Source organism: Pseudorca crassidens, chromosome 3 (genome assembly GCF_039906515.1).
Source record: "Pseudorca crassidens isolate mPseCra1 chromosome 3, mPseCra1.hap1, whole genome shotgun sequence".
NCBI classification, from domain to species: Eukaryota; Metazoa; Chordata; class Mammalia; order Artiodactyla; family Delphinidae; genus Pseudorca; species Pseudorca crassidens.
This window is the reverse complement of record NC_090298.1, coordinates 56756333-56768103: the sequence shown is the minus strand read 5'-3', so window position 1 is coordinate 56768103 and position 11771 is coordinate 56756333. Positions and strand designations below refer to the sequence as shown.

The 11771-nt window shown below is 38.7% G+C and overlaps 1 protein-coding gene across 7 annotated transcripts in view; it reads left to right on the top strand.

The window, feature by feature from the left end:
* Positions 1–11771, top strand: part of MRPS27 (mitochondrial ribosomal protein S27) — a 106546-nt gene that overhangs the window by 3719 nt on the left and 91056 nt on the right. For all 7 annotated transcript variants that reach the window (XR_010941980.1, XR_010941981.1, XM_067730945.1 and 4 more), the window contains one exon: positions 6072–6149. Coding sequence is in view for 5 of the 7 variants with exons in the window: in XM_067730945.1 (XP_067587046.1) it covers positions 6072–6149 (78 nt within the window). In the remaining 2 variants the exon portion in view is untranslated. The remainder of the gene's footprint in view (positions 1–6071; positions 6150–11771) is intronic.

Genomic DNA, 11771 nt, shown 5'->3' with positions numbered 1-11771 from the left:
CCTGACGTGTGGCCAGACCCTTGGTTTTCACTTGGTGAAGGAATTTCTTACTAATCTCAGTTTACCTGATGACCTTGGGCGCAACTTTTGATTGACTTTTCTTTGCCCAAGTTTTCCGTTCAGACAATAAATGCTAATAGTTACTTTTAAAGTACTTTGATACCCGAATGAATGACGGCTCACTCAAAGCCTGTTTACAGGACCTGCTGATGAAGACATTGGGAAAAACTTTTTTAATTCACAGAAGCTAAATCCTGACAGATGTATCTGATTATATGATTAAAATACAATAATCACAATTGATTTTTCCAATGCCTATTATCTCCTCTTTCCAACATACCTCCTCTAGCCCCTGTTAAAAAGCAACACATACAGTTTTGCCCACACGCCTTTAAATATCGACGTGAAACCTTATAGCTGGCCACCAGAAGTTTTCTGAGAATTAACTGATTGACCTACCTAATGAAAATGTTTCATGCCACACATTAGGTAAAGTGGTCTGCACAGTACTTGGCACCTCAGTAAGAATTAACTGTTGTAGCTATTTACTAGCTTGTTTACTTATGTTGTTAGTAAATGCTTTTCAATTTAAACAAGACCTTGGATTGTCTATCAGGGAAAGTATCATAGTTGCTTAGGATATTCGGGGGCAGTCATACTAACGGGAATGGAAATTAGATAAAGGTGAATTGAGAGAATTTCCAGTGAGCATTTTGATCGTAGTTTGAAATGGTGTGCTCATTATAGGTTACACCTGTGCTGTTCCATTGACTTAGCCGGGAGCTACACATGGCTATTTAAATTAGTTTAAATTTAAAAATTCTGTTCTTTAGTCACATTAGCTACATTTTAAGTGCTCAGTAAACACCTGTGGCTAGTGGCTGCTGTATTGAACAGTTCAGAAGTGAACATCTCCTGCATTACAGAAAGTTATTTGCACAAGCAGGGGGTTAGACCACAGATGAAAGGAGTCTTGAAATCAGGAACTGAAGTGTATAAGGCAAGTGATATAAGTATGTAGGATAGTACATTATGGACCACTGGGGGTTTGATAAGGAGCTTTAAGTCATCAAAACATCTTGAACCATTACCAGATAAAAGAAGAAAAAAATTGTACAAACTGAGGACCAATCAGTATTTGGAATACTTCAGTGCTTCCACTGATTCTCCCTACAACATAATGGATAAGGGCAACTAAAGTGATCAAGAGGATGAGAGAAAGGTTTATTGAGATGAACTGAAAAAGTGACTTCAGTATATGAAGAGGCTAGAGAGGGAAACTTTTTGGGCACTTACTACATAGTGGACATTAGGCTAGGTACTTAATATATGCCCTTATTTAAATTATGATACAGTATTTCCCTGTTTTACATATGAAGAAAGAGGCTCAGAGACCTGGTGTAACTTGCCCACATTTTTATAAAATTTTTTATAGCAAAGCTAGGATTCACACTTAGACTTTGTGACTCTAAAGCCTATCTGTGTTCACAATCACACTGCTTCCCTTTGGATGGGGAACATGTTTGGAGACATTTTACCAAAGGCCAAATTAACTATAAAATAAGTAAGTTTTTAATAAATAAGTATTTACTAAACTTTGAAATTCTGGTCCATGGAGGTATCTTTTCAGAATTAAGCAGGGGAGATATTTGCTTTTTAGTGGAGAGTTATCTTAGAATATTGTTGCTCTTAAAGTTGACTGGCTGAAGGGTTAGCAGGTTCAAGAAGGGTATATATATGCTCTTGGGTGGCATATACGGAGTGGGATTAAACGGACTCAGAGATCTAAACTTGTGAGGCTGATAACATCCTATTCCCTCGTTATTTCAATGTTATCTGAGGGTCAACATCGTCATCATTACCTGGGAACTTTTAGAAATGCAGAATCTCTGTTCCCACCCCGGACCTACTGATCAGAATCTGCATTTTACCAAGATTCATATGGACATTAGGTTTGAGAAGGTGATCTAGATTTTCCATTTTGCCATTGTCCACTTAATGTCCTGTCTGGCTTCATAGAAATTCTTTGGTTTTTAACGTTAATATACAAACTCCTCAACTACCATACAGAGATGGGAAAAACCTTAAATGATGTCATTTAAAAGTATCTCAGCAAGATGAATACCCTACTTTAAAAGGTTTACAGATAATGAAATGTCTGTCTATCTGAAGGTGTAGTAATTTCCTGTTGCTGCTGTAACAAACTACCACAAATTTGGTGGCTTAAAACAACGTAGATTTATTACCTTACTATTCTATAGGTCAGAAGTTTGATACAGAGTCTTTTTGTGCTAAAATCAAGGTGTTGAAAGGGGTGTATTCCCTTTAGGAATCTCTAGGGGTGAATCTGTTTCCTTAGTCTTTTCCATCTTCTGGAGACCACCTGCATTCTTTGGCTCATCGTCCCTTTCTCAGACATCTTCAAAGCGAGCAGTGGCAAGTCAGGTGCTTCTTATATACCTCTGTCTTTCATGCATCACACTAACAACCTGTCTCCCTCTTCCACTTTTTAAGGACCTGTGATTATATTGAGCCCACCTGGACTTCCCTGGCAGTCCAGTCATTAAGACTCTGCGCTTCCAGTGCAAGGGGCTCGGGTTTGATCCCTGGTTTGATCCCACATGCTGTGCAGTGTGGCCAAACAAACAAACCCTGAGCCCACCTGGACAACCCAGGACAGTATTCTCATTTTAACATCAGCTGATGTGCTAATCTTAAATTCCATCTGTCACCTTAATCCCCCTTTCTCATGTACCCTAATATTCACAGGTTCTGGGGACTAGGACATGGACATCTTTTGGGGGGGACATTATTCTGCCTACCCCACTTGGTAACTCATTCCTATGTTTGTCATTGGTTTCTATTAGGAAGATTTTCCACTTGCCAAATTTAAATTCTTTATCCTTATACCTATTTCCTTTCACTGTATCCTCATTGGAGGTGGAAAATGATTACTGGTTACTTTTTTTTTTTTTCCCCCCCGGTACGCGGGCCTCTCACTGTTGTGGCCTCTCCTGTTGCGGAGCACAGGCTCCAGATGCGCAGGCTCAGCGGCCATGGCTCATGGGCCCAGCCGCTCCACGGCATGTGGGATCTTCCTGGACCGGGACACGAACCCGTGTCCCCTGCATCGGCAGGCGGACTCTCAACCACTGCGCCACCAGGGAAGCCCTGGTTACTTTCTTATAAAGCAAACATTTAAAAGTTCATATATATATATATGAAAGTTACTGGGCTTATCTTTTGTAAATTTACTAGTTCTAATTTTGTTTTCGGTCATGTGATCTCCTTGAACAACTGCACAGAGCATTCTGGCACTCCTGTCTTTCCCCACCATCACCTCCTCTGCTTTTTGTCTCCCAGTTCAAAACTCATGAACATAATTCTAGATAATTGTCTTCTGACTTTAGAACAAGGAGGGCTGATTTCTTAGGCTAGAATAAAACATATGCTAGGAGAAGAAATAGAGAATAAGTAAGAGAATGTAATAACAACAAATAGAGAATATTTAAGTCACTGGTATCCTGGAGTATATAGGTTAACAGCCCTCTCCTGAGCTCATGCTCACGTAGAAAAGGGCTGCCCTTGTTTCCCACAGAAAGGAGAGATCTACCTGGTTTTAGAAATTGGAATTCAGTTTGCATAGAAATGCTACAGTAAATTATGAATGGGTTATCTGAACTGATTGTTTTGGTTCTATGTCAGACTGTTGGAGCATGCAGAGACCTTAAATATCACCCAGCCAGTTCCTTCACTTACAACTGCACGGTCTGAAGTTTTCTACCAGCTGGTAAAACTCAAACTAAATCTCAGGTCTGCTCACTCCTGACCTAGTGTGCAGCTACACACCTAATGTCATGCCATCAATGCCGTTACATTTTGTTCATCCTTCTTGACAGATCTAGGAATGTAACTGGCAATTTATAACATCGTTTGTATGAAAAATGTGTTCTAAGTTCCAAACATCTAATCATTTAAAAAAAAATAATCCATTTGAAATGTAGGCACTTTTTAGTAGTTACTATTTTTAAGAAATATCTTAGTTCCCCTTTGAGGCAGTCTTTGACAGCTTTTAATATTATTGCTTCATTGCTTAAACTTTAGACTTCAAATTTAGACATACTATTCTAGTAAAGGTCTGACCCAACCTCTGCTGAAGGCAAGGGAGGGACTGGTCTTGTGTATAAACACACAGACAGTGTTTATATTTGTTTTAGTTGGGAGATGGATAGAGAATAACAATAGCATGCAAATACTGTGCTTAATCGGCTCCCATGCCTTCTAGTTGTGTTTGGTTTATGGTCTGCTATGACCTTCAGGTAATAGTCTGCCATTCATTCCTTTTCAGTTTTTTTAAACAGCTTTATTTAGATTTAGTTCACATACAATTCACCATTTTAAAGTAGTCAATTTAATGTTGAATTTTTTTTTTGTATATACACAGGGTTGTGCAGCAGCCATCACCACAGTCAATTTAGGACATTTTCATCACTTCAAAAAAAATCCATACTCATTAGCAGTCACTCCCCATTTCCACCCAGGTTTTTCTGCCTGTCTACCCTCCAGATCTAGGCAACCAATAAGCTGCTTTCTGTCTCTAGATTTGCCGATTGTGGACATTTCATATAAATGGAATGACATAATACGTAGTCTTTTGTGACTGGCTTCTTTTTCCTTAGCGTAATATTTGCAAGGTTCATCCATGTTGTAGCATGTATCAGGACTTAATGTCTTTTTATTGCTGAATAATATTCCTTTATAAGAATATACTATTTTGTTTAGCCATTCATAAATTGATGGATATTTGCATTTTTCCTTTTTGGCTATTATGAATAATATTGCTACAAACATTTATGTACAGTTTTTTAGGTGGACATGATTTCATTTCTCTTGGGTACATACCTAGGAGTGGAATTGCTGGGTAACCTGGTAACTCCATGTTAACATTTTGCAGAACTGCTGAACTTTTCCAATGTGGCTGCACCATTTTACATTCTCACCAGCAATACATGAGGTTTCTAGTTTCTCTACATCCTTATCAACAGCTGTTATTATCTGACTTTTTGATTATACCCATCCTAAGTGGGTGTGAAGTTGTATTTAAATATATTTTGCATCTCCTTAATGGGAAATGATATTAAACATCTTTCCATGCACTTTTTGGCCGTGTGTGTGTGTGTGTGTGTGTGTGTGTGTGTGTGTGTGTGTGTGTGTGTTTATGTGTATGTATGTATCTGTGTGTTTTCTTTTTTTTAGAAATGTCTGTTAAATCCTTTGCCCATTTTTCTGCTGGGTTGTCTTTTTAAATTTTGAGTTGCAAGAGTTATTTATATATTCTGGGTACAAGTCCCTGATCAGATAAATGGTTTGGAAATATTTCCTCCCATTCTGAGTTATTCTTTCACTTTCTTGATGGTGTCTTTGAAGCTCAAAAGGTTTTAATTTTAGGTTGCCATTCATTCTTTCTCATTAATTCCTTGAGCTAATGTTTATTGAGCATTGCTGTATGCCAGTCATTGTGACAGGTGTCATCTTGTGGGTTACACCAGATTTGGCTTATTAGGTTTCTGTTATTTACCACTAGGGTGCTGTGTTACCGGGTAAGATATTACTCTTTGCTTTATGTGAAATAAGGGTAAATATGCTGATCCAAGTCAGATGGAAATTTTTTAGGACTAATAATGATAAAGCAGTCTTTTAATGAGTTAAACAGCTGTTCAGCAAATATTTTAGGTTCTAAGAAGGAGTTTTAAGGCTCATCTAGGCTCTGCATTAGTGGAAACAAATGGCTCCTAGTCCTAAAGTAATAGGAACAGAATTAGCAACATTTTTGCTCATAACGTTATGGTAGAAATTTTAACAGGCTTTCTGCATCTTCTGCTTGTTAGAGGTTGAATGCATGTTGTCATGAACTGAATTGTAAACTGTGTAATGTTGGTTACAGTTTCATAATAGATCTTTAAATAATCTAGTAAATGGAAAATATGGCAAAGATATGTTTAATAAAACAGGTATATAAACTGAACCTGTTGTGAAACCATGCCTGTTGAAAAAATTGTCTTTTTCCTCAGGTAAAAGATGCCTACTTTCTGCAGCATATGTGGACAGCCATAAATGGGAAGCAAGAGAAAAAGAAGATTGTCACCTTGGTAGGTACTTATCGGGCTATTATGTGGGTCATTTCTAGTCACTCCATGTTTGTCATCATATATTCGTATGAGATATATGTGAAATGATGCTTTTATGATAATCCAATTCAGATAAGCACATTTTTAAGCCTTAAAAAGAATTAGACTGTTGTTTCACATGTGGCAAAATCATTTTTTCTTTCCTGCAAATTTCTATTTCATTTTGCCTTCACAGTTAGTCTCCCTGAATTATGTAAACAATTATTTTCTTTCTTGTTTTTTGTTCATTTTTATCATATAGTTAGTTACCATGCAGCCTGTTTTATCTACAAAATCAATCTTTACTATGATGGTTGCAAAATGATGGTTTTCCAAATTCATTAATACCTCCACATTTACTAATTATTACTCAGTATTTACTGTAAGCAAGAACCCTTTTTCTCCCATTTCTTTCTCTGTTTATTATCAGTATGATCTTATGGATTCCTCTTTTTTTTTTCCCTTTAATGATTCATTACCATCCTTAGTTACTTTGGTAGTCCAGTTCTCTGAAATTTGGCTAGTAGAAGCATTTCAAGCTGTCTCCCAGTGTTCCATCTTGTACCTTTCTTGCTCTAGCCCTGAAATCAATTACAGTTAGCCCTTAAACAATGGGGGTTAAAGGAGCCCACCCTCAATGCAGTCAAAAATCCACATATAATGTAAAGTTGGTCCTCCGTATATGTGGTTTCTTCCTAGCCAAGTTTCTGCCCACGGATTCAACCAACTGCGGATCATGCATGTAATCCTGTTGTACGCATTTAGTGAAAGAAATTCATGTGTAAATAGACCTGCACAGTTCAAGCCTGTTTTGTTCAAGGGTCAGCTGTATTTCTCCAAGGAGCACTGGTTCCTTTTACTAGGGAGTGGTATTAGAAACCAAGATCTGTGCACTAGGTGTCCCCCTTGCTACTATGGAATTTTTGCTTCTTTGCCCATTCAGTGGACAGAGCTAGGAAAAACATGTATACATGTACACATAAACATACATATGTGCACATACATGCATATAAGCTTATATGTACATAGTTTACAAATTATGAAAAAATCATTCTGAAACCTGCAATTCCAGTTCATCTCTACAGAGTTCTTCCTTGCCTTCCTCTAGTCCATATTTGTATCTCCCCTCCATACTGAAAACACTGGCTCCCAACAGGGACAGTGTTTTGATATGTCCATCAGTCTAGGGATTGCAAGTTAGGTAATTTTCCTGTCTTCTACCCAGTAAGTGCCAGTAATGGCCTGCAGTCATTTAGACAGTCAAAAAGATACCCCTCTATATTCTAAAATGCCCTTGAGGGCCTTTTGGTACTTCTTCTGGGAACCACTGTTCAGTGATGAAAGCACAATGGGCTCAGTTAATTATATTGCAGAGCTCGTTCTGATGTGCCATATGTGAATTATAAGAAAAGTGCTATGGAAGTGCAGAAACGAGAACGAAGAATTTCATATAAGCTATTGTTAACACTTTCCTAGGTATGAAGGGAAAATTAGGAAACAAGACCATTATATTTGGTGCCTTGGTATGGGTCATCTCTGTTATTCGGAGACAAACCTAGGGAAAACTGTCATGGATTCCTGAGTGAGCAGATGCTTTTTGCCAAAGAATGAGCATAATCTGCAATGAATAAGTATCACATGGAGGTAACTGTCTCCTCTCTGTTAAGATTAATGTACTTAGAAAAGCAGTATGTACCAGCTACCATTTACTGAATACAACCCTGCTAATAATCCTCTCTGTACATCCTGAGTCCCTGTCGAGTCAGTTGATTTTTTCCTCATCCTATATTCTTACAGCACTTTGTACCTTCATTATGCAGTGTGATGTGGTGAAGAGTCTGCACTTGGAGGGGAAGACAGCTGGCTGTGAACCCCAGCTCTGCCAGCTTTCAGAAACTGTCCCTTAACTCGGTTCCTATATCTATAAATTAGGGATGATAATGCCCGCCCCAGGTAATACCCTGACATATAGTAGGTGCTTCAGAAATATGTGAAAGGAACAAGTCCCTAGGCCCCTTCATTTTACTCATATATAAAACATTAGATTGTGAGGTGAGATGAGGTTTTGAAATTCAAACTGCTTGGAAGAAAAAGAGGCTGTTAGAGACAATATTTTTTTTCTTCTGTGTAAGAGAATGTAATTAAAACTTGCGTTCATACGTGATATTACTGCATGTTTTCCCTAATTCTTATTTGAGCCTTTGGGCTGGGGTATGGGCCCAGAGAATCAGGTAGTACGCCTGGGGCTACATGCGGGTGATCGGGCAGTAGATGGCAGTGTGGCCTCTGCGGAGACGCGCGCAGCCGGTGGAGCCCGGCGTTTGGGCGCTGGCCTTGGGAAGCCTCTCCATGCGCGCTTGCGCGGAGGGCTGCCCTCGGCATGTGGAGCAATGTGATTGGGCGCTGTGATCTGGTGCGGGCTTGCTGATTGGGGGAGGGAGGAGGGGGCGATATGAGGCTTTTATTCCGCGCGTCCCCATTGGAGGGCGTGGAGTGGGGTGGAGTGGATCGCGGCTCGGGAGGGACTGTGCCTGGATGTGGGTGTGGGCGTGGGCGTGGGCTTCCCTGGTCTGAAGCGGTTTTGCCTCCATGCCGAATACAGCGGAGGAGACCTGCTGGGTTCTCTCGGATGGTCGTGCTGCTATGGTGCCTCCTCTGTTCAGTCTCATTAGTGGTTTTCTGTTAGAGCCTTGGCGGAGGGCTGATGGGTATCTACCCAGCTCCCCGTCTGAGAGTAATTTATTACTACGGAGGTCTAGATTAACACCACGAGTGCCGTATACGTATGCTGCAGTCTAGAGGGCAAGCAGGCCATGAATGCAGGCTGGGTCCTCTGACATAAAAGTCAAAAGGCAGATTTTGTTCACTGCTAGATGTGTGCCCTGGGTCTGTGCTAAGCACTTTCACACACACTGTTACGTTTAATGCTCCATAACAGCGGCCGAGGCAGCTCCTATTTCCCTTAAGAGATGGGAAAAGTGAGACCAGATCCAGCATTTGCTTAGGGCCATACAGTATCCTCTTGCCTTTCTGCTCACTAAACTTTCTTAGTGATTGCTGTAGTACCTGTAATTCTATCTTAGTGTCTTCTCTTGCATTGAAGTAGTGGATCTCTTGCTTTTAAAAAATATTTTTTGATTGAAGTATAATATACTGAAAAGTGCACAAATCATAATGTGCAGATTGATGAATTATCACAAAGTAAACAAGCCTGTGTAATAGAAGGTTCCTACCACTCCAGAAGCCCTTATTGTGGCTCCCATTACCCTCTTGAAAGGTAACCATTATTCTGACTTCTAGCACTGTAGTGTTTTTTTTTAAATGTTTTATAATGGAAAATGTACAACATACAAAAGTAGAGTGAATGGTATAAGGAATCTTCTTTACCCATCACCTGGCTTCAACAGTTATCAGCTCCTGGCCAATTTTCATTTCTACTTCTTATTTCCCCATCCTGATCCTTTGGATGATTTTGAGGCAGATCACAGACAGTATATCATTTTACCCATAAATATTTCAGTATATACCTCTAAAAGATAAGGATATTTTTAATACCATTTCACATCTAAAATATTAATAATCATTTAAATATGAAATATCAAGTCAGTGTTCAAATTTCCCTGATACTCTGGTAAATTTTTTTTAATGGTTATGCACATAAGGTCCATACAGTGCAGTTGGTTATGTTTCCTTCTTATCTTGCCTCTTTTTAAATCTTTTTTTATGGAAACATACAAAGGTAGAGAGAATAGTATAATGAACCCCCATGGTCTGTCACCCAGCTTCAATGGTTATCAGTTCCCTGCCAGTGTTGTTTCATCAAACCCTACCCCATCACCAGGTTACATTTTAACAAATTCTTGTTATCTGATCATTTTATATATATTTTGATACGTATCTCTATAGATAAGGATTTTTTTAAAAACATAACTATAATACCATTCTCATATCTAAAAATTAGTAATTCCTTAACATCATTAAATATTTCCTCAATGTTCACATTTCCTCAGATGTCTTATAAATTTCTTTTTAATTTACAGTTTGTTGAAATGGGATCCAGATAAAGTCCATACATTGTAATATGTTGAGATGACTTTAATCTATAGGTTTCTCTTTCTGTCTTGGCAGTCTATTTGTTGAAGAAAACAGGTCTCTTTTGTAGTTTCCCACATTCTAGATTTGCTGTTTTCATCCTTATGGTGGTGTTTAACACGTTCCTCTACCTTCCATATGTCCTATAAAACTGGCAGTTAGAGAGGAAGCCTTGATCAGATTCAGCGGGGTTTTTTGTTTTTTCTTTTGGCATGAGTACTTCATAGGAAGTGTTGTTTACGGTTGTCAAGAGGCACAGAGCATTTGGTTGTCACTGTGATGTTAAAGGCCATTCGTGATCATTGCTTAGATCCATTTTTTCATTAGGAGCTGCAGAATGTTGCTATCTTAATTATATCATTTCTTTCATTAATTACCCAGAAAATTTTTGTGAAAGAATTTCCTTTCATCAGCGGTTCAGTTATCCTGAGTTATAGTTTGTATGGAAGAGGCAGCTTCGAAAATAATAAATTGACCTCCTACCATCCTCCAAAGGTTATCAGTGAGGGTTTTAATTTTTTTTCTAATATTATGAACTCATGGACTTAACTATTCCAGACATTTTAATTCATTGCAGTTGATATTTTATTGAAAGAGCCGTAGTTCTCCAGCTAGGCTTTGTAGAGCCCTGGGAATTCTTGAGCTTTCCAACTCAAATCAGAAGATTTCAATTTTAGACTGTTTCTGTACTGGGCTTCCCTTTGGTTAAAATAAACACTGAATTAAAGCATTGTCTCTGAAATTCCTGCATTAGCCATGCAGATCTACTGGAGAGATACAGGGTGAAAGTTCGCAGCATTAGCCAGTTAGCAGCTGTTACAGATTAGGGCCCACAGTGAATAGGATTCAGGAGAAAACCATTCTGGGGAACTGGGTAGGGTGCTAGTAGGAAGGCAGGCCTCATGGGGGAAGTTCCCTGTGTTCCATGAGAAGTTTGCTTGGGTTACCCTGCCAGGGGCAAGGGACTAGGTGACTTGAACTAAATTAGTTCCTGAGCCCTACTGAATTAAATATTCTATTTCTGATTTTTCATTTTATAAATAATCATAAAGTAAGAGATACCTTTCAGTTTTAGTTACTGCTTTTTTGTTTTTGTTTTTTTTTTTTTTTGCATTGAGGTTGAAACTGAGCACTGTGGTCATCTTTCATTAGTTGGACACTTATTAGCTGAGGTTTAGTTTTACTGTGTCATTTCAGCTGTGGAGGCCTTTGGCTTGTTGCAGTAGTTTTTCAAATCCTGCTCTTGAAGCTTGATGGAGATTTTCTGAGGCCTGCTTTCCTATTTGCATGTCTGTGACATGTATTCATTCACTAGGCTTCATATTTACTGTCTGCTGGCAGTTCTAGAGATGGGTCTGGCCTGTGCACATCCTCCTCCTTTAGTCTTAGTATATATGTATATGAAGCTTGCCTTCACATTTTTTTCTTTATTATTTTAAAGCTTCTGGTGACAGAAAGACAAATAGAAGGAAAGCTAAATATCTATATTCAAATGGTTATTAGGTTAATTTT